Consider the following 22942-nt stretch of genomic DNA (forward strand, 5'->3'; position numbering starts at 1 on the left):
TGAAATGCCATACGCTGCTGGCAGCAGAATGCACGCTTGTGCTTGGTCGCTTAGTTGTGTCTGACTCTTTGCAGCCTCTTAACCATAGCCCACCAGGCACCTCTGTCCATGGGATCTCCCAGGCAAGAATACCGGAGTGGTTGCCCTTTCCTACTCCAGGGGAATCTTCCCGATGTCGGGATCGAATCAGTGTCTCCTGCGATTTCTGCATTGACAGGTGGATTCTTCACCACTGAGCCACCAGGGAAGCAGGTGTCTAAATTGGCACAAATGCTTGGAAAGCTGTTTGACAGTATCTACTTAAACTGAACGTATGCTTGCTGTAAGACCTAATGGATCTACTCCCAGATACATGTGCTACAGAAATGCAGTCAATGCTCACCAAACACGGGGACTAGAATATTTGTAGGGGGGCACAATTTATAACATCCTCCGTGGAGAAACGACCTAAATGTTCCTCAAATGTAGAACAAAGTGTGGTCTGTTAGGGCATTGGAATACTACATAGCCATGAAAAGGGTGGCTCTTCACCTTCATGTAAAAATAAGGATGACATGCATAAATATAAAATTGACTGCAAGAATTTAATCACACAGAAGTACATACCACATGATTCTATTTGTATTAAGTGGTCAAACTGATCAAATGCCCTTAAATATTAGGATAGAAGTTACCTCGTGGGGTAGTTGCTGGCAGAGGCACCAAAATTCTCCATCAAAACAGGTATGGTGTCTCTTCTGGACTGGATCCTACCTAATTGGTTGAAAGGGTAATTCTGGAGGTAGAAAAAGGTGCTTAGTGAATGAAATACTGTGAAGGCAAATTAAACTGCTAGGTGAAGACTGAATCAGAAAGTGGAACTATCACGAACATTGACCTTCAGATATTAAATATTTAGGACTTTTCTTCCATTGGACTTCTCCTGTTTTTACTAGTTAGTTCTACCCAACCTGGCAAGAATATGTCTGTGGATAATTTGTGAGAATGTTAATATCGGAATAATATTTTATGATGGTTCTTTGGGATTTACTGAACTAAATTTTAATAATGAAAAACCACTAAAATAATCATTTTTGCTCATAAGGAAACATTTGTTTCAAGCATATAAAGCACTAGTTTAAAACTAGCAAGAGATTTCTCCTTTCTTGAGAATGCTAATTAATTTTTAAATTTTTTAATGTATTTTCTTTGACGGTGCCACACGGCCTGTGGAATCTTAGTTCTCTGACCAGGAATGAATCAAAACTGGGCCCCTTGGCAGTTGAGAGCACAGAGACCTAACCACTGGGCAAACAGGGAATTCTAATTAATTATATTCTCTTCCTCAGTACTGGTTTAGTCTGATTTATTTAAAACATCAGTCCCAGTCTGCACTTTTAAATGCTATTTTTATCTTGTAACTATGTCACTTCAGTTGTGTCCAACTATTTGTGACCCTATGGACTGTAGCCTGCCAGGCTTCTCTTTCCATGGGATTCTCCAGGCAAGGATACTGGAGTGGGTTGCCATGCTGTCCTGCAGGGAAGTGAACCCACGTCTCATCTCTCCTGCATTGGCAGGCGGGTTCTTTACCACTAGTGCTGCCTGGGAAAATGTTCATCAAGCAGATTTCCAAGTCACTCATTTGATATCAAGTGAATTGGTTTTTGTTAGTATGTTATTTTAATTTTTTCCAAGTTTAGTGAGAGTGGAACTGTTTGTTAAAAGATATGTACTGTGACTTTTTAGATTAAGAGGCTGATTGTGTTTAAACTCAGAAATCAGGCGGTTTGCTCTCCCAAAATTGTCTTTGCAACTTAATACTCACCCCTAGAGGGTGCTGTTGTATTGAAAGTTTAAATCCTGGTTTCACAGAACCATTTTAAGTTTTTTAAAAGATATATGTATTTGTGTTTAAATCCCATTATATTACAGTACATTATCTAGTTATACTTAACAGAAGTTGAGAGTGTTTAGCTTAGAAATAAACAGTAAAGGTCAAGACATACAGCTTAATGGCATTTGCTATTGTGAAAAATTTTGACAAAACATTGCCAACTTGCCATCATCATTTCAGTGTGAGCAACTCCAAGTTAGAGAAATAAGCAATGTTTTGTGATACATTTAGGAATTGTTTCTTTAAGAGAAAATCTAACAGAAAGTAATGATTCAGGTCCAAATCCTTGATGTGTGAGGTGTTTGAAAATAACATATATTCGTATTGGTCTATGTGTTTTGTTTTGTTTTAATTCAACATTATACTGTTGAAGAGCCACTGTTGAAGTGGCGAAGCAGTCGTTATAATCTGGTAGAGGAGAGATGCAAACATCATCTCATCATCTGCTTTATTTTAGAATTAAGTGCAAGTATAAACCTAAGAAACAGTGGAATAAAGAGATGAAGCCTAGCTAACCAGGGTTCTTGTGGGAGGTGGGATTTTTTTAACTGAGCCTTTGAGGGGCCACAGAACTTTGTATTCTAAACGGTATTTAAAAGAAAAGAAAGTCTGGTTCCTTAACTCTCCTTTCTTACCACTCAATGTTGTTTGTTTTTACCTAAGCCCTCTTCTATGCTTTCCCTTCTCACCACCTTGTCATATGAATTGATAGTAACATAAAAAATGACAGTACTTTGACCAGTGAAGCATTTCATGAACATCATCATCACCAGCATGTTGTTGCTGTTCTTACTATACCGAAGAATGTATGTACAGATACGGACATGCTGTTAACATGGTGGTTTTGCACATCCAACTTTTTGGTTAACTGATACTGTAGACCAAGTTATTACGATCAACTTGCTTTGTTCATTTGGTAGAGTCTTTTTGATTATTATCCACCTATTGGGTTGAAGTGATTAAAAAAATAAATGTGTGGGAAGGAGAAAAAGAAACTTTAAAATGAAAGCATTAGTTAAATATGTTGCTTAGAATTCTGGAAAGAGGAGAGGAGTGGAATCCACTGAGGTGGGGGCGGGAACCAAGGAGCCTGTCGGGTTATTTACGTTTCCTGGGGTGTCTTTGAAGAAATTATTGTCAGACTTGACATTGAAATCTTCCCTGCTCAGCAAGTGTGCTAATGAAAGCATTTTATTTTTTAATAAGTGTCTGGAGAGTGGTTTTGATCATTTGGCTTTTATGCGGCAGCTCACAGTTTTGCTGCTGCTATTCTATACTGGTAGTCAAGTTTCTAGCAAATAGAACCACTTAACCTAGTAATTAGCCTGGGCTTCCTTCTGTCATCATTTTTCCATCATTATTCCATAAAGAGGCTGAGACACTGCCGTAATGAACATTTATGGAGCCCTTATTTTATGCTGTGGGGAGGTTGGTTTTCCTTTTCTCCCAATACTGATACATGAAATAATTAGTGGATAATAAACAGGTCCACGTTCCCTGAAAGTTTAAAGTACAGGGAGTTTCTCCTTGTAGGCTGCTTTCCTCAGCCCTCCCAGATTTACTGAGATATAACTGACATATACCACTGTACTGTGAAGTGAAGAACTAAAGAGCCTCTTGATAAAAGTGAAAGAGGAGAGTGAAAAAGTTGGCTTAAAGCTCAACATTCAGAAAACTAAGATAATGGCATCTGGTCCCATCACTTCATGGCAAATAGATGGGGAAACAGTGGTAGACTTTATTTTTTAGGGCCCCAAAATCACTGCAGATGGTGACTGCAGCCATAAAATTAATTAAAAGATGCCTACTCCTTGGAAGCAAAGTTATGACCAACCTAGACAGCATATTAAAAAGCAGAGACATTACTTTGCCAACAAAGGTCTGTCTAGTCAAGGCTATGGTTTTTCCAGTGGTCATGTATGGATATGAGAGTTGGACTGTGAAGAAGGCTGAGCGCCGAAGAATTGATGCTTTTGAACTGTGGTGTTGGAGAAGACTCTTGAGAGTCCCTAGGACTGCAAGGAGATCGAACCAGTCCATCCTGAAGGAGATCAGTCCTGAGTGTCCATTGGAAGGACTGATGTTGGAGTATTGACAAACTCCAATGCTTTGGCCACCTGATGGGAAGAACCGACTCATTGCAAAAGACCCTGATGCTGTGAAAAATTGAAGGCAGGAGGAGAAGGGGACGACAGAGGTTGAGGTGGTTGGATGGCATCACTGACTCAATGGACATGAGTTTGGGTAAACTCCGGGAGTTGTTGATGGACAGGGAGGCCTGGCATGCTGCAGCCCATGGGGTTGCAGAGTCGGACACGACTGAGCGACTGAACTGTACTGTGGGCTTCCCTCGTAGCTCGGTGGGTAAAGAATCTGCCTTCAATGCAGGAGACCCAGGTTCGAATCTTGGATTGGGAAGATTCCCCTGGAGGAGGAAATGGCACCCCACTCCAATAGTCTTGCCTGGAGAATCCCATGGACAGAGGAGCCTGGTGGGCTACAGTCCATGGGGTCGTAAAGAGTCAGACACGACTGAGAAAGTGCAGATACTCACCCATACACACACATGTGTGCTCATGTCTTCTTTGGAGAAATGTATATTTAGATCCTCGGCCCTTTTCTTTTGATTTTTTTTTTTTTTTTAATATTGAGTTGCATAAACTGTTTATTTTGGAAATTAATCCCTTGTCAGTTGCTTCGTTTGCAAATATTTTGTCCCATTTTGAGGGTTGTCTTTTTGTTTACGGGCTCCTTTTGTAGACTGTTCTTTAGGACAGATACCTCATCATAAACATCTTTAAATCTTGCAAAGTTCTACATGTTTGGAATTTTTTAGTCATTAGTTGTTAAATCTAAATCCAAAGGACATACCATGGTGTTAAGAATTAGATATAATTGATCCGTTGCTTTTGCTTCACCAGGGCGTATTTTCTCATCATGAGCCTGCTTTTTTAAAAGTGAGGACCTTCCTTCTCCCTCACTTTGATTATATGAGAAATATAGTCTTTGTGGGTAATTTAGAAATGCAGGAAACTTTAACAAATGCCCACACCTCCAAGATAGCCACTGCTAACGTCTTGGTGCGCTTCCCAATCTTTTAAATACATCTGTGTGTATTATTTTTTTCTGTATGCATGTGTATACTTATGAATACATAAGCAACATTGGTGTTAGTGTATCTACTATTTTTATATTGTTTTTATTTGCTTGTTTTCAGTTAATATGTGTAGCTCTGTTATCACACGTTTTGAGTCTATTGTTATCTTCCTGTCATTATGTATTTTAGAAGGAATTATAGTGGTTCCATGCTCTTCTGTCATTGATACAATTTTCATGCATTCCCCGATTTTTGGACTTCTGGCTTTCAAGCTTTCACTATTGTAAATGAAAGCATGATAAGCAGCTTTATGTAATTCTTGTGGACTGCTCTGTAGAAAGGTACTGCCTGCTTACATTTTCACTAGCACCAACACAGATTCCGGGGGCAGCTCACCTCACCAGCGTTAGATACGATTGAAATGTCTTTGTTGCTGGTTTAATCTGGCAGATGGAAAATCACTTACTTGTTTAAAACTGGTGTTTTTTCCTATATTTTATTGAGATCGAATAGGCTTTTTAAAGCTATACTGCCCTTTGTCTCTCGTGTTCTTTGCTTGTTTAAAAATAATTTTTAAGATTAGATTTTTTTCTGGTTTTCTATTTTCAAACATGCTTTATATACCAAGAAAAGGTCTCCTCATTCACCATAGTATATGTTACAGGTGTATTTTTCTGTTTTCTGTTCTGCCTCTCTGTTTGGCTTTGGCGTTTTCAGGTGTAAAAAAACAAAATTTACATATTCAAATTCTTCAGCGGTTTCCTCTGTGACATCTTTCTTTGATTTAATTTTTTCAGGCATAGAAAATGTTTCCCCATTCCAAGTTAGATCTCATCTGAGCATTTTCAGACAGCTTTTAAAGTTTTTTTTAACAGTAAAAACACTATGACGGTGTGTTTCGTGTTTCTTATTCTGTGTACAGTTCCACCCTGGAAGTGTTCTTTCCTTTATGTTTGTTTATTTTTGTTGGAGTGTAGTTGATTTACAGTTTTGTGTGAGTTTCAGGCGTACAGCAAAGTGATTCAGTTAGACACATGCATATATATTTATAACCCACGGACAGTGGTCCACTGACTTGGACTGAACCTGCGTCTCCTGTGTCGCAGGTGGATTCTTTACTGCTGAGCCTCCAGGAAAGCCCTACATATACACACACACGTATACTCTTTTTCAGGTTCTCTGCCATATAGGTTATTACAAAATACTGATTATAGTTTCCTATGCTATACAATAGCTTTATGTTTTAAGCATCTGATAGATCATATTTCTTCATCCTTAAAAAAAAAAAACCTTCTACCTGATTTTCTGTGGATAAAATTTAGAACCATCCTTCCAGTTTCCTTAAGAACAATCCTGTTGATACTTCTATTGTTTGTTGCTGCTGTGTAGTTGCCAAGTCACATCTGACTCTGTGACCCCATGGACTGTAGCCCGCCAGGCTCCTCTGTCCAGGGGATTTTCCAGGCAAGAGTATTGGAGCGGGTTGTCATTTCCTTCTCCAGGGGATCTTCCCGACCCAGGGATCGAACCCATGTCTCCTGCTTGGGCGGCAGAATTTTTACCAGTGAGCCACCTGGAAAGCGCATTGATCCTTTAATTATGACAGTATGAGTCAGTGAATGAACCTGAGAAGCATCGACATTTTCCAGTGCTCGGATTTCTTAATGGATGTGTTGACCATAACCTGAAGCTTGATCAGAATCTAGGTGAGTGTTCCTCATATCCGAGGACTGGTCCCCAGTAGATGCTGACAGACTCCAGTCTGAGAATTGTTGAGTTAGATGATCCAGTGTGCGCTGGGAGTAAGGAGTAGGAAGTAGGGTCTGCCTTTGAGATGTGGTATTTATTGAGGGCTGCCATGTGCCAGACTCCTGCACGAGTGGCCGTGCTTAGATGCAGAAGGCATGGCCCTGGTTTCTAAAGCCTAGGCTTGATTTGGATGGAAGCGTGTCTGTGGGCAAGCGATTGCACAGAGCGGGGAGTGAGGACTTGGAGGACAGGGGTCCTGCAGGACAGAAGAGGCATGTGCTAAGTCTGGAGGGAAGAACAGGTGTTTGCTGGCAGACAGGCTGGAAGAGCCTTTCACAAAAAGGCAGCATGTGCCTGGAGACATGAAATGACACGGTTTTTGAGTGTCGCTGTGGGTAGTTCCATGCTTGAAGCAGAAGGCAGAAGACGCGGGGAGCTGGGCTGGGACAGGGCCAGGCACAGGGGACTGACTGCTCTGCAGAACCGGCAGGTATGACCGCCGCCCTCCAGCACGGGGCTTCTCAGACTGTCTGAAGATTTGCAGGAAGTGAGGTGACTCTGCCGGATTGCTATAGAAGTGTCTGCCTGTTCCCTCACCTCTTCTGTGTTTCTCTGAGCAGGGCCACACTGGTCAGCGGAACAGACACCATGAGGACTGGGGATATATATTTTTTTTTTCCCATGGCTCATTCTTCCAAACAGAGCTCACGCTGCGCTTGTGGACCTGTGTCCACATGAGTGGCTGCCTCTCGGAGACTGAGACCACATTGTCGGTGACGCTGAATCATTAAAGCGAAGTTGCTAAATATTTTACTCATACCTTTACCACTGGATTGTTTGAATCTGGTTCAATCATCGTGGTTTAAAACGAAAACTTTTCTTCTCAAAATAAGTATATAAAATGAAGTATCTAAATCGAAGTATCTGAAAGCAGGTGATTTTTTTTTTTTCCATCTGAGAAAAAAGCGCTGGTTTTCAACTGCATGACAGAACTGCCTGGGACTCTTTAAAAGCAACCCCAGTGCCGGGCCCCAGCTCCTCAGATTATTTTGGGCTGCACCCTCAGGATCAGGGCCCTGATTCTAATGTGCCCGTCAGCTTTCTCTTGTGTGGTGTGCACGATTGAGAACTGATATCAAAGAGGGTAGTACCATAATTGTTTTCCAGAATCACCTGCAAGGTTGAATCCAAACAAAAACTGTCAGTTGAACCCAACTCTGTACCTAAAGGTACTAAGTACAATAATATAAATCAGATGTGTATATGAGAGGCCACACGAGTTTTCTTCTGACCTTCTCCATGAAGTACCATCAAGTATTTTAATTACAATTGACGATGGACCTATTTTTCAGATTCTAGATATATAATCTAGTGTAGATAAATAGCCTTAGAAAGTAAAGCTCGTGAAATGTTGATTCCTCTGTTGCCTACTTCACCTGCCCTTATTCCAGTTACACTGTTGCAGCAGCGATGGCGAATCTACCGGGTGTCCTATTTATCTCCAAATAAGAGTCAATTAACATAACTTGTCCTAAACATGCCTGTTACCCCAAGTGCAGCTGTTGCTAATCTTTTAACACACAAGCTGTTGAAATTACTTATTCAATTTTTATTTTAGAGTATTAGTGTTAGGTCTTGGTCTACAATATAGCACATCCCTTGGTATTTTCTAAATCTCCAAACAGATATGGTAATATTAGTACAGAAACACTTCTCATGGTGACTTAACTAGCCTATTCATGGTGCCAAAAGCTAGCTGCCATCTCCAGAGAGAAAACTTTTTTTCCCCTTTATTTTGCTAGCATGATCTTCATGTGCTGAAGAGTCTGAACATCAGTTATTTACTGATTTCAGTAAACAGCTTTTGGGCATCACTTGTCTGAATGTGACATTTAAGGTCCAGGTCCTACCAAGACAGACGACATGGCAGCATGATACTCAGTTAGCCTCCGATACACAGATGGAACAGCTTTGTTATGTGCAAAACAAAAATAATTTTCATCTCTCCTACCCATTATGTCCCTTAGGCTTTCTATTTTGTATCTAAAGTCTTAACTTCCTTAAACTCTCTCTTTCTCCCCCCGCTTCTTGTGTTTTAGAAGGTTATAATATTAGGGAATAAAACACTCTACAAGTAGTTCTACTAACTATTTTGGGAGCCATAGACCATTATTTAATCCCTCTGAGCCCCAGTTTCCGATGCTGTAAAAAGGTGATACCACCCCTGGCCTATTTATGTGAGCTGTTATGATGGTTATGAGAGAAGTTATATGTAAAGTGTAAATGCAAAGTTGTAAAACAACTTTTAAAAGAGAAGGAAAGAAAAAAGAAAAAGATTAAAAAAAAAAAAAAAAAAAGCGTGGTCTGTGTACCACAGCAAAGCCGTTTGGGTTCCTGAAACCCAAAAGTGCAGCGGCAGCAGAGTTAAATTCCACGGAAGTTTTGCTTCCATGATGGATTTCTTTTTTTTTTTTTTTTAACCCGGCTCCTGGAGGGGGAAAAAAAAGGCGACTTCCTGGGTTTTCTCTTCCCTCCCCTGGTGTTGCAAAGTCGTAGGGCGGCTTCCTGGCCAGAGACGTTCGGCCCTGGGCCCCTCCAAGTGTGGGGACCCCCCCTACCCCCTGCCCGCCCCGGGCCTCCACCTCCTCTCGTTCTCCTTGCAAACACTCGCTCCATTTAGAGCCGGAGCCTGTGCAGAGAGCATCCTGCCCCTCGCGGCGCCCCGGGGATGCCAGTGAGCATGCTCCGCGCGCCGGGAGGAGGCCGGCCGTGCGCATTCGAGTCATTCCAGGCATAGCCGGCGTGTCGGCGCGGCGGACTCGCAGCGGGCTGTGAGCGGCGCGAGCGCGGCTTTGTCCTGGGAGATGGGCCGCGGGCTGCCCCTCCTCGCCCCGTTCTCCGCTGCAAGACACCCCCGTACGTTAGGCTTTTGAAAACGATTTTTCTTTTCCATTTTTTTAAAATAAATGCTGGATTGACGATCCAGGACGCATACCGTCTGCACACGAGCCCTCGAAGGGTTTTCTTTCTGCAAGTTCGATTTGGTGTGCCTGTCTCTCTTTTTCTTTTTAAGGAGTTTTATTGATTTTGTTTTGATCCGAGGCCGGGCCTCCGTCTTCTGTGAAGTTTTTTAAAGAGGAGAGCCGGGAGCTCCTCAGCCGTAGTTGACTTTGGAAACTATTTTTTTTTTTTTTTTCCCCCGGGGGGCGCAAGCAAAGAGCTGGTTTTCTGTGCTAGCCCGATCAATGCTATTTATGAAGATGGACCTGTTGAACTACCAGTACTTGGACAACATGAACAACAATATCGGCATTCTGTGCTACGAAGGTAGAGACCGTCCCTTCTAGAACTGCCGCCCTGTTGGTTTTTGGGCAAGGCCACTCCTCCTCTCCCGGTTCCGATCGCCTTCTGTGCGTTTTGTTCTTATTTCTTGGGACTTTTCAGGGTGCTCTGGAAGGCAAGCGGCGCTTTCCTCCGAACAGAGTGGTGTTTGTGTCTCTTAGGCTTCAGGGTTACATTGGAGAGGGCTGAGGGGCGGGAGGCGGTGAAATATATACATTGTTAAAACCTTGGCTTTTTCCTCGTGACTCCTTACACTTTAAACTCTTGAAAGATGTATTTCTTTCTTTTTTTTTTTTTGGAGTCTGTTGGTGTTTTCTTTAGAGGAAGAACTTCTAGGACCCAAGCAAAAAGTTAAAACATGTCGGATTTTCTTTCTCTCTCTCTCTTTTTTTTTTTTGCTTTGATACTTAAACATACACCGTCTATTGTACAGTATTCTTGCTGTATTCCTACAGCCAATAAGCGCTTGGGATGTGCAGCTAGAGGGGAACAGAAAGTTACAGTGAATTTTTGTGTTGGGGAGCGATTGTCCCAAACAATGAAGTTTTTTTTTTTTTTTTCCTTCTATTCATTTCGGGGGCCCGGAAGGGCACCCATGTCATGGAGCACAGACTGGCTCTTTGTCTGAATTCCCATTTCCTGTACAGCTCCGGGAGGGTTCTGACATTGAGGGATGTTCCCTCCACACTCCATTCCCTTGTGGAAGCAAGCGATTGCACAACCCACCAACCAGTAAGCTAAATTAAAAAAAAAAAAAAGAAACCCTCTGAATTCTTATTGTTTATTACCTCCTACTAAACCGTGAGGTATTTCCCCACTGCTGGGTAGTATTTCAAGCTGTCTCTGTTAGTAGTAAGAAGAGAAAAGGCGATTTCTTAATCTCCTGGAACATTATCTACGTGCGATTTGAAAACGTGGTAATGGTCTGAGTATTGAGTAGTTGGAGACACTCCGGGGGAATTCTGCCGGGCAGGGGAAGTGTTTGTTTGGATTTTTGGGTTTTGTTTTTTTTTTTTTTTTTTTGGTAACCACATGCAAATCTGATGCAGCGGGAGAAGTTTCCATGTTTTTGCCCTATAGTGAAACTGAGCATTTCTCAGGAAAAAGAAAACATGGAAGAAACTTGGGAGGGCTACCGGATACACTTGTGTTTTCCATGTTAAAAAAAAAAAAAACACAAAACTTTAGGCCTGTTGTCTAAGCACTGGAAAAGTTACCCTTTCCCCTTAAAGGAAAAAAAAATCATTGTGTTTTTGTTTTTACTTTATTGGATAAACATATTTAAAGTTGCCTCTTTTTGTGGTTTTTGGTTTCTTTTAATCCTACTTGTACAAGGAAAGTGAATTTTGGTGAATTGCTTCTTTGAATCTGCTATTTTAGGTATTATCCTGCTTCTAAAGTCCCTCATTTAAGAGGCAGACATGTTTAGAGTGGTCTAAGCAGTAAGTGATGGGGCTTGTTTCCCCTGAAAGTAACAGATTGCAGTCAGTGTAAAAGAATTTTTTTCTTTTTTTGGTGAACAAGAAATGGAAAACTTTTACGGGTACTTTCTGTGGGGTTGTCTTTGTCATTGAGTAACAGGATACTTTCAAAACAATACAAAGCATAATAATCAGCCTAGGAGAGGACGATAGGGATTATTAGGAAATTGATACCACATTAATTTTTTTTATATCTGCAGGTGGTGAGGAAAAGTGTACAGAAAGCGGGTCCAGGTTGCTCTGTGGTATAGTGGATACACCCTACTCAGGAGTGGTCTCCTGGGCCCCCTCCTTAATTAGGAGGAAGAAGCTTTCCTTTTGAAAGTTGAGTAGATACGTGGGATGATGTGCTGTATAGTCTGTTTGGTTTAAACATCTGCTGCTGTTTTCCTTATTATGAAAGTTAACATTATTTTAACACCAAAATAAATACACAGGAAATGAAGAAAAGCACAGCAAAATCTGAGTGGTGTTTATAGTGGGTTGTGTATGTCCTAGTGGTTTTCACAGCATAAACACTGCACACATCTGCTCTGAACCCAAAAGGGTGTTTAGAAGATGGGCATACATCTTTGAAGAGATTTTTTTTTTTTCTGGAATAAGAAAAGCTGGAATAGTATTTTTCCTTCTAAATCCAACACTTTGAGAATATTCATTTTAAACCCATCTGTGTTCCAGGGAAGTTATTCGGAAAATGGAATATACAGTTGGTGGGCAGTGTTTGATTTCACTTACAGCCCAGGCAGGTTTCACATCTCTTGAAACTTGGACAGATCCAATTTTTAAAATTTTTAGTTAAAAAAAAAAAAAGTGTTGATTGTTCATTATTGCCTCGGTCAGTTGTACTCTTTTCTTTAGTTTTTTTAGTGTTGTACTCCACAAAATAAGCCGTGTGTCTGCACCATCTTTCCTCAACCTCCAGCAACTTATAGACAAATAGGTCTGTTTTAGCCAGTTGCATCACAGCGTACACGGTCTTCCTAAAGTCCCACATTCTGGGTGTAATCCAGATAGTTTGGATAAGGACCCTCTGCTTGGGATCTGCTCCTTGGCACCTGACTTGCACCATAGAAATCTGGAAGCATAATTACAAAGAGAATAAGGGGAAAAACATGAACCACAAACAGTAAGTCGGCGGCGGGGGGGCCTGTTGGGATAGGAGACATTGATTGTCATCAGGCAGGGAGACTCTGCTTGTGCCTGACTTCTGGAAACTACCTTCCTTGGTGATAAGCCAGTTGGCACACTGAAAGTGAAAGTCACTCAGTCGTGTCCGACTCTTTGTGACCCCGTGGACTATACAGTCCCTGGAATTCTCCAGGCCAGAATACTGGAGTGGGTAGCCTTTCCCTTCTCCAGGAGATCTTCCCAGTCCAGGGATCGAACCCAGGTCTCCCACATGGCAGGCGGATTCTTTACCGCCTGTTAGCACACTAGGCTTAGGTATTAATTCTTTTCAAAAAGCTCTGGTTTATTACTGAAGTCTTCAACAGTTACCCATTTCATCGTTTGTCGCCCTTCCTACTGTATGTTCAAATTGTACCCACTGAATCCCCGTTTTGCCTCTATCTCTGAAAAGGAGCCTTCGTTTTTTTACCCCTCTGAACTCCTGAGAATGCACCGCTCGTAGATTGAAAGCCTCCTGAAGGCGGGGCTTTGTCTTGGTCACCGCTGTCATAATCCCGAGTTCTGGCACGCGCCTGGTGTGGCCCGTGGCCCTCAGGAATCGATGGGCTCAAAACGCCACGAAATCTCTCCCATCAGCAATTGTGGTCGTTACTGTATAATTTAGCACTTAATTGTATACTGTCTCTCCTTCTTTAATTATCTAATTATTTCCAGGGCTACCCAGGGCCTTAGATGTTCCTTGCCTTGTTTTCGCCAAGGAAGCTGAGGTCCTGAGCAGTCAGTTGTCTGTCCTAGATTATTCCGCAAGTTTGTAACAGAACTGAATGGAGGAGTGGACCCAGTCGGTGGTTTTGTCTGGTCTGTTCTTCTTCTGTACCAGGTTTCCAAAGTTCTGTGGCGTGTCCTCGTTAGTTACTCGTACCCCTCTTGGTGTGAGGGAGCGTGGACTGTCCTGGGTTCCGTCACAGTCCGCCGCACACGGGGCGTGATGAACAGGTTGAGTCCGACCTGGATTCTTCCTTGCTCCGAAACTGGTTGCTGCTCTAGGTCCCCGTCCTGCCCACCAACCCCCCACCGCTTCCGCGCCCCCCTCCACCGTCGCCATGATCAGGGAAGGTGGGAACCAGGACTCTAGGCGAGGAGCCCCGTTGGCATTGGCCCCTCCTTGCTGCCCTGGCACGGAGCTTTGCTTGACTTTTTTTCTCCAGCCATGCAAAGGAGGCCCTGTGTAGATGCCAGTTCCCTAAGTTTCCTCAAGGGAACAGGGAGCTGGTTGACCATGGACTCTTCTCAAGATGGCTGGTGGTTCTATTTACATAATTACTCGGCGCTGAAAGCTCAGGTCCTAATAAATGTGCTCATGGTTGGCTGTGGCTTTAAGCTGCTGTTAGTGATACTTTAATTATGGGTTAAGAGCCATTAGTGTGTAATTTGGTAGAGGAATTCTCCCCCCCCCCCTTTTTAATTTAATGGTGTGATTTATATTGGGAGAAAGTAAGACTAGATTGCATCTTGAGATATTCTGGAAGCTTAAGAGCATTCATTCTAAGTTCCTGAACTTTCTTAAGCTGTTCGTTGTTTCAGAACATAATTATCCCTGGTTTCATCACAGGCTGCATTTAAGGTGATTTTCTGGAATTGAAAGGAAAACACAGCTCGGAGGTGAGAGACCCTGGTTGGGGGTGTGAGCAGGGCCCCAGGGCTGGGCGACCGCCGGATTTGTTTTGTTTTCTGCCAGCTTAACCAGCAGCAGTTTCATGGAGTCCTGCTTCCATTGTTCTTTGTCTAATGAACTCAGAGGCATCAGGAAACTTAGGAGCATGGGGTACCAGCCAGTGGAAAGGGGCACAGGGCAGAGCTGACGTGCGGTGGCTGGGTTCGTCCCCAGTCCCGAATTTCAGCGACCAGCTTCACCCAGGGGTGTGTCAGAGGTGGGACATCTGCAGCTGTTTTGCTGTGGAAATTCGTTCTACCATGCCTTTTAATTTGTTGGCGAAGGTCAGGATTGAGGGGGGAAGTGAGGGGGAGGAGGGGAGAGCCGGGAGAGGCTGGGAGGAGCTTGGGTAAGGAAACAAGCCCAGGTGAGCCCTGGAGCTCTCTGGCCAGGGTCTGGCCAGTTGGGCCTCCTTCTGGTTACAGTTTGAGGGGAGGGGATGACCACCCCTTCTTCCTCCCAGCTCCCCTCGCCCTGCCCTCTTCTGGACGGATTATTGTACTTGGCTGTTTCTTGGAACCCGCACAAGCTTTGTTTTGGAAGGCGGATTTCTCTTCCTTCCTCCCTCCTTCCTTCCCTATTGTCTGCAGGCCTTCAGTTCCTACAGGGTGTTTGGATTAGTCAGCCTTGAAGGCAGATTTTTAAAAAAAGAAAAAATGTGCTGTAAGATAAGAAAGATTCAAAACCTCTCCTCCTCAGTTCGGCTTTTTATTGTGAGGGTGTTGTAGAAAAGTGGGTTGTGTCCTGAAGAAATCAGATCCAGGTTTAGCACCTCTCCATGTACACAGGATATAACACCAGCCTTACCAGGGCTTGTTTCTGGCCGTGTCTGTTTGATCTCGGCGTATCTGAATGTTTATTCCGTGACGGTTTATACTGCGTGGTCTCTATGTATATGCTGAGCTCTCACTGGAGCTGAGCTGCAGTCTTGCTCAGCAAGGGCACTTTTGTCTCACAAAATAGTCCCCCCTCCCCTTTTATTTTTCAATAAACTCATATATCATCCTCCTCCCCCCCCCCAAAAAAAAAACTTCACCCACTTTATTTTAAAAGCAGAGTTTGAAAATTTTATTTTCTGTTTGGCTGTCTGCCTTCCCAAATGGTACATGTTCTCCTAAGTTTTAAGGGATTGTTTCCATCAGTTTGCTTTCTGATCCTTTTTTTTTTCTTTTTTTTTTCTTTCTTTCCTAGAATTCTGTAGATTGTTTTAGTTTCAGGGTATTGTGTACAGGATATGTTTTAATCCTAACCATGTGAATCACTGCCCGTTGAAAGAATGTTTGTTTACGCTAAATAAAATAGAAAATCTCTTCTTAAAGTTGTCTTTAATTTGTGGCTATTTATATGATCTTTCCGAACTCTTAACATTTCACCCCCATCTGTTTGCAAAGACGTCTGTAAACATAACAAACAAGTATATTTAGTGAGTGAGTTGAGAAGATTCAGTGCTGTGCTTTGTCACCCAGCATCCATTCTCATAAACACGTATGGAATGTTTCTGCTCTGCTAAGGAATGTGTTAGGTCTCTGGGTTGATCTTTCTGTGTGTGTGTCTGGCTGGCTGTCTCTGTGTCCCTCTGGATTGCTCTCTGTCTCTGCGTTTCTCTCTCTCAACACTTTTTATTATGAAACATATATACACCTGAAAGAGGATAAAACACGTGTGTAGTTTATAATTAAAAAAATAACCAGCCTTGTCATGATCACCAGGTGAAGAAACAGTCAGTCGCTCCCTGCAAGCTGTCCCCCAGGCACAGTTTCTCCTGACCCCAAGAGGTCATCACAATCGCAACTTGCTCTACTTTAATACTTTGAACTACCTATCTGCACCATTCCAAACAGCCTAGCTTAGTTTTGTCTGTTTTTGTTTTTTCAGTACTCTCCTGTAATTCTTCTCTTGTGTCTCGTGTATGAGGTCCTCTAAAGTAGCGCCCACGTCCTAAGAGGTTTTCTTCTGTGAATGAAGCCTGCTCCCGGGTGGGCAAGGGGTACCTCAGGCTGGAACATCCACGGAGGTGCCCTCCGCCCTCCTCACTCCCCTGTTTCTCCGCTGTTAATAGACCTGGTGACGCTTTGGCCTGAACTGATCTTTTTTTTTCCAGCCAGTATTTTGGTCACAGTCTTCACCACCTGTTAAAACCCTCCACCATCCGTGTGTCATGGAAAACTGTGTGTCAGAAAAATTCTGCTCAGTTTCAGAGAGTGCAGAGCAGGGAGGGACACTTCTGGAGGTATGTAGCTTAATTAGGACCCAAACAGAAACTTCGGTCCTGCGTTAATTAATAAGCAATTTGCTTAAAGGGCTGAGACTTGTCACAAGTCAGCTTTGTCGCAGCGCCAGGTTTCTTGGGATGGTGATCCAGGGACTTTCAGATAAACAGCGAAAAGCTTACATTGTTCGAGCGCTCAGACAATGCTCGACATTGTATAGACGGGGCTGCCAGCGAGCAACCAAGGGCTGAAACAGTCGTGGGTCGGCCTTATGCACCATCTGAAATGCTGAATGGAGAAGGATCACCCATATGGATCGCTCTTGGTGTTTGGTTTGTGTCTGCTTTGCATGAAAATCGTTGCTTGTTAATTCTTCTTGGCTAATGATTTGATTTTAATAGAGCGAATTCCAGAATTTAATGGCCTGATGCAGATGTGTGCTGCCAAGCTCTGGAGCGCTGTTTACACTGCCCCCACTCCAGCTGGACCCAGCCCGCCGCTTCCCCGAGAACAGCTGATGAGTGCCCATCTCTGGATGTTCGCCTCCTCCCCTCTCTGGAAACAAGCACATCTTCCCTTAGGTGGCGGCCCGATTAAAGTGACAAGGGACGAACCTAAATTTCCATTTCATTGTCCGCAGCTTTCTCCTGTACCCCTGTCCTCTCCCTTTCTTACAGCGTGTGTCCTTTTCAGCTGTTGTTTTTCCGATGAGCCACTGATAAAAACGATTGGCTGACCCCGCAGAGAACCCTTGTTTTATTTCCCTGATGAAAAGCACTGACCTCTTTGTCATTGCTTACAATCACCCAGGAGAGTGACTCGGGCAGCTTCTTAAAGGAATATGTAATAGCTGTGCCAGGCTTGACGTTCTCTTGAGCGGAGGGTAAGAGGGACGGAAAATAGCAGTTGTTCTCCGTCTAAAACCTATGTGAGGTTTTCGAGCCCCACCCTGCAGAACTCCCAACTGGGAACAGTTAAAACCAGGTACTGGAGATGATGGTAGAACCCTTTTTCTGTTAGAGGCTTTATATCAATAAAGAGGGGGAGAAAGAAAGAGGGGAAAAGGAGCGGAGTGAAATAGAATCCCAGGATGAGCAGAAAAGACACCAAGTATAACTCCTGGTGTCCAATATTAAATACAACACATTACTTATATATACGTGTGTGTGTATAAAACATGAGTGAAAGTCACTCAGTAGTGTCCAACTCTTTTTGAGACCCCATGGACTGTAGCTCACCAGTCTCCTCTGTCCGTGGGATTCTCCAGGCAAGAATACTGAAGTGGGTAGCCATTCTCTACTCCAGGGGATCTTCCCCACCCAGGACTCCCGCATTGCAGGCAGATTCTTTACCGCTGAGCCACCAGGGAAGGCTAGGTAAAACACTACATAAATACATAAAATCCACACACACACATGTGTGATAGTGTATGTGGTTTTATATTGTGTCTAACAGAATGGGAGAGAGCTTTCCTGTAGAGGTGGAGGAATCCTTAGACACCATTTAAAGAGAAAGCAGAGAGACCAACACGACTCCTTGGCTTTCCCACCTGCAGGCTCTTCAGGATCCAACTCCAGCCCTCTGTTGCTGCTCACAAGTCCCCACCTTCTGGCCTCCGGGACGTCTCAGTGATGGGTGTCTTTCCTGGTTCCCCTTCCTTCCTTCCTCTTCTGGGTCTCCCTCTTTGTCATCTGCTCACACTCACGTCTCTCCCAACTTTAAAACAAGAAGCCCAAACCCACCCCTCAACCTTGTGTTCTCGTCCTCACTATTAGACCTTCTCCTTGCCATCCATGTCGCGGCGGGGAAGAAGGTCGGTGTTCTGTCCATCCGCTGCTCAGCCGGCTGGCATCTGATATCTGTTTCTGCCACTCCGCTGAAGCCCCACTGGGCATGGGCGCACAGCGCTGCCCTGGTGGCACATCCTGTGAACAGCTTTTAGTCCTTAGTTTGAGTCTGCGTCTATGGTGCTGACTCTTTCTATAACCTTTACAGTTTTTCATCCCTTGGTTCAAAGACGTGCCACGTCCCCACTCCATCAGGAATGGGGTGCTGCGCGAGCCATCAGCAGGGCCTGTGTGCTCCTGGGCGTGGGTAGGAGGGTGGATGAGAGGAGGCGGGCTGAGCAAGGTTTGTGTGTAGCTTGTGGACGAATTGGGAGGAAACAGAGATAGGAGAGGGCGTGAACCTGCAGTGGTTAGGGCAAGGGGTGGTGGTAACCCGAGTTACTGCAGGGATGGGGGAGGGGGCGGCGGGGAGTGGATCTTGGATTTGGAGAGAAGCCTGAGGGGACGTGGTTCTGGATGGGAGCAGCGGAGCAGGCAGAGCGGGGAGAACAGGGAGGCTGCCCCAGCCTGACCCCAGCCTCTGGCATTTCCAGCTGGAGGGACGGTGCCGCCGCTTGCAGAGAGAGGCAACCCCGGGCTGTGAGTTTCCCGAGTGTAGTCTCAAGTATGTTTAGTTTGAAGGACTTTGAAATGAGTGTATGGGTTTAGATCTCAGAGGAGCGGGCTGCTGCTGAAGACCAAGACTTGGGATAGAGAGTAAGAGCGGTCACTGAGGAAGAAAGACTAGAGGAAGAAGTCGCAGGAGCCCTGGGAACCCTTCCCCTTAGCCTGATCTCTGACGGTTTACTGCCTCATCACTAAGAAAACGGCCTCACCAACGCCGCCTCTAATTGTGTTCCCTCTGGACCCGCGTCCACGATCCCTCACTCTGCCCTCCAGCCTTGTCCTCCACTCATCCATTGCCCGGATCCTGTCTTCCGCCAACCCCCAAGCCGCACCTGTGGTCCAGATACACGCAACCCCATCCTTTGAGCGAGCCGCTGCCTCTTGCTGAGATTCCACCTGCGCCCGGCCTTTGTCTTTCATCTCTTTGTTCTCAATACCGAGCACTGTGGTGTCTGCTTCGGTGAGAAGGGACTCCATCCACTGTCTATTCATTAAAGATCAAGAAGCACTGGAGTTGTGTGATTAGCCCTGGGATGCTCAGTTAGTGGCTAAGACAAATGAGTTTGTCAATTCCTAGCAAGTTACTCGTAGGGGAAGGACAGATACCAGGGGAAAGAAGGGGTTTGAAGGTTTGGTTGAGGGAAATCTTTAAGACTCAGTTTCTTTAGAGAAACATTTTGAAGTGGGCTGGTTGCTTGGAAATGACAACTTCAACTCACCTCGTTTTCTGGGTACTTCACTTTGGCCTATGAAGTGAACTGTTCATTTCTGGGGAAAATATTTAATACCAGTTACCTGCCAGGCGCTGTTTTATGTACTGGGGACATAGCTGTCAGCAAAATAGACAGCAAGAGACCTGAGATTTTGGAGCTTAACCATGGAGGTGAGAGGCAAACAATGAAGATGTAAATCAGATAATTACAGATTATGAAAAAGTGTGATTGTTACAGATTAATGTCTCTTAGCCGACTTAACGGTTTATGATAGTTTTATCCATTCTTAAAAAGTGACTGGTTTCATTTTCAGACTTTGAGTAGATGATGGTTCCCTCATTGTCTCGTGAGGGACTTAAACGTATGTTGAGGAAACTTGAAAATGATTTCCTTTGGGATCCTAGAAGTGTGAGGTCTTCTACCTGATCTGTTAACTGTGGTCATAGAGTGTCTCGCTCTATCGTACCTGTCTATTATATTGGGACCTCATGTTTATTGTAGCATTATCAACTTAAACTCCAAATGGTTTGATGGTTCATTTCGGTCCTAATAGGAATAAAATATATATTTAGAATGACAAAAATTCAGTGAATTAAAAAAAAAAAGAGCCTAGGTAATCAATGGATTAGTTGTATGTTTTTCTTTAAACCTCTGTAATCATACCTTGAAAGATATTGCCCTGTCTGGGATAGGTCCTACAAGACCCAAGGGGAATTTTTATTGTGAGGTCTTATTTTGTGATAGCAGAGTATTTGGGGAGGGCTAGACAAAGGCTCCCCACTCCAGTACTGTTGCCTGGAGAATCCCATGGATGGAGGAGCCTGGTGGGCTGCAGTCCATGGGGTTGGGAAGAGTCGGACAGGACTGAGTGACTTCACTTTTCACTTTCATGCATTGGAGAAGGCAATGGCAACCCACTCCATTGTTATTGCCTGGAGAATTCCAGGGACCGGGGAGCCTGGTTGGGGTCGCACACAGTCGGACACGACTGAAGCGACTTAGCAGCAGCAGCAGACAAAAGGCTGGTTTTGGACTTAATACGGGCCATGGACTGGAGGGTCCCACCTCTTTGGTTTCCTTTCTTCTTTCTTTTGTTGACACTGAGACATAATTAATTATGGTGAAACATTGAGGGCATGGCTTCATGAATGTTTCCCCTGTGTTTATACCTTTTGTAATTACCACCCAGATGAAGACATAGAATATTTCCATCATCACAAGAAGTCCCTTCTTGCCTCCTTGCCAGGCAGTACCCACCCCCAGCCCCCGCTGGAGGTAAGCACTGTTTTGGCTGGGTGGTTATAAATTATTGATAGTTTTTCTTGCTCTTTGGCTTCATGTATATAGAATCATTTGATTCCAGCTTCTTGTGCTCAGCATGGTATTTCTGAGATTCATCCACGTCCTTGCCCAGGTCAGGGGTCTCTTCTTTGGGATTGCCCAGCTGTAGTCTGTTACATGAGTATATCACGTTTGCTTCTCTCTCAAGGTTGAAGGGGACATTTGCCTTGTTTCAAAGTTTTTAACATTATGAATAAAGATGCTCTAAACATTTTCTTTTCCCTATGGTAAAAAGATACATAACATGAAATCTGTTATTTTAGCCATTTTTACCCTAAAATTGTACAGTTCAGTGGTTTTCAGCATATTCACTTTGTGGCCCAGCCTCCAAACATTTTGATACAAGCCTCTTCGTGGACTCACGTGCTCCTTTCTCTTGGGTAAATACTTCTGGGTTTAATTGTTGGGTCATTGGGTAAGCTTAACTTTTTTTAGAAACTGCCCAACTGTTTTCCGGAGTGGTTGTACCATCTGACGCTTGCACCGGCGGTGCAGAAGTGCTCCAGGAACTCTGCGTCCTCCGCAGAACGTGGTGTTGCCAGTCTTAAATTTTAGCCCTGCCAGGGGTCTAGGACAATCATGTCTCAGTGTTGACTGTAGAATCCGTTACTGGAATATCCGCTGTGACACTGCTCATTGGGCTGGTGTGCCGTAATACACAGTCTCTGCGTTTGATGCATCGATGGTCTCGGAGGCTGGTGTATGTATATTTGTTGTCTAATTTCAGGTCAGAGGTAGTGACGCTGGTATTGTTGAAAGGAGGGCTTATTTTTCCAAGTGGGTAAATCCGCAGCTGTGGAAGCCAGCGGGCAGCCAAATGCAGAGAAGGGAGCGAATGGCAGCGTGGCACCGAGGACTCTCTTTTGGGAACACTGTGCTCCAGTCTGCTGCTGTTTGCTTTAGGTCGTGTTGGGTAGTGGTTCATCCACCCACTGGCCTGTTGAAAGAAAGCTCAGGGTTTAAGCTCTCGCAGCTCCAGTTTGATTTATCTCCTGATGTGCCTATCATCCCCTTTACGCTCTTCGAATCCACTGTCCCCCCACCCCCTCCCCCACCCCCCCATTTAGAATGTCCTCCCTGCTTCTTCCCAGCAATGTGAGTTCTGTTCACGTTCCAGCCTCCCTTTATAAAAACTTTACCTGAAACTTTTTATAGGCAGAAATTCTACTGTAACCTGTTAAATTCGCAATCCTTGGCGAGATGCCTTGCCCTCTTTCAGTGCGTGCAGAGTTTATATTCTTTCCCTTTGAATATCCATGGCGTTTACAGCCTGTAACATTCATTTAGCGGTTATATCACCTTGTGTTTTGTTATCTTTAATGTAAATAAAGCGTGACATTGAAAGCAAACAAACGTTACAGCTTCCATCTAAATAAGGTGTTGAAGCTTGTCTGCAAAATAGTTACCTTGGAAAATTACCACTCTTAACACTGTGATGATCTCATTCCCAGAACACTGTTGGTGTTTTAGAAGTTGCCTTCATGGTCTTGAGATGCAAAGGCCATGAAGGCAGCTTTGGAACACTTTGGACAGTGGCCAGTAATTAAATATACACAGCAGATGCTCGTAGAGGACTCTTCCTGTCTGCCATGCTCAGTTCGATGGAAGTGTGTCCATAAAATGACGAGCTGGTTTTTCCTTTGTCATTCTAAAGCCAGTCCCACAAGTGGAGTTTGAAAATAATCTTTCAATCAGTGACAACTTTCTTTGGAATAAGTAGGCTAAAGTCATTCCAGAATGATTGCTTTGAAAATGACAACACTCATGTGCATGTTACCAGAAATTTTTACAATTCGGTTTTATTTGAGTATCTCTGCTGGTAGCACCTCTTGTTGTGA

The 22942-nt window shown here is 43.9% G+C and overlaps 1 protein-coding gene across 8 annotated transcripts in view; it reads left to right on the forward strand.

Annotated features, from left to right (window-relative positions):
- VGLL4 (vestigial like family member 4) overlaps positions 1 to 22942 on the forward strand; it is a 156597-nt gene that overhangs the window by 74071 nt on the left and 59584 nt on the right. Inside the window, exon 1 of one of the 8 annotated variants that reach the window (XM_027523163.1) lies at positions 9434 to 10049. The exons of 5 other annotated variants lie outside the window; for them this stretch is intronic. In XM_027523163.1, coding sequence (XP_027378964.1) covers positions 9968 to 10049 — 82 coding nt within the window. In that variant the 5' untranslated portion in view covers positions 9434 to 9967. Of the gene's footprint in view, positions 1 to 9433; positions 10050 to 10111; positions 10133 to 22942 lie in introns of those variants that run through there. 2 more of the 8 variants (XM_027523169.1, XM_027523170.1) reach the window with 2 other exon arrangements.

This window comes from Bos indicus x Bos taurus, chromosome 22 (genome assembly GCF_003369695.1).
Source record: "Bos indicus x Bos taurus breed Angus x Brahman F1 hybrid chromosome 22, Bos_hybrid_MaternalHap_v2.0, whole genome shotgun sequence".
In the NCBI taxonomy this organism is placed as follows: Eukaryota; Metazoa; Chordata; class Mammalia; order Artiodactyla; family Bovidae; genus Bos; species Bos indicus x Bos taurus.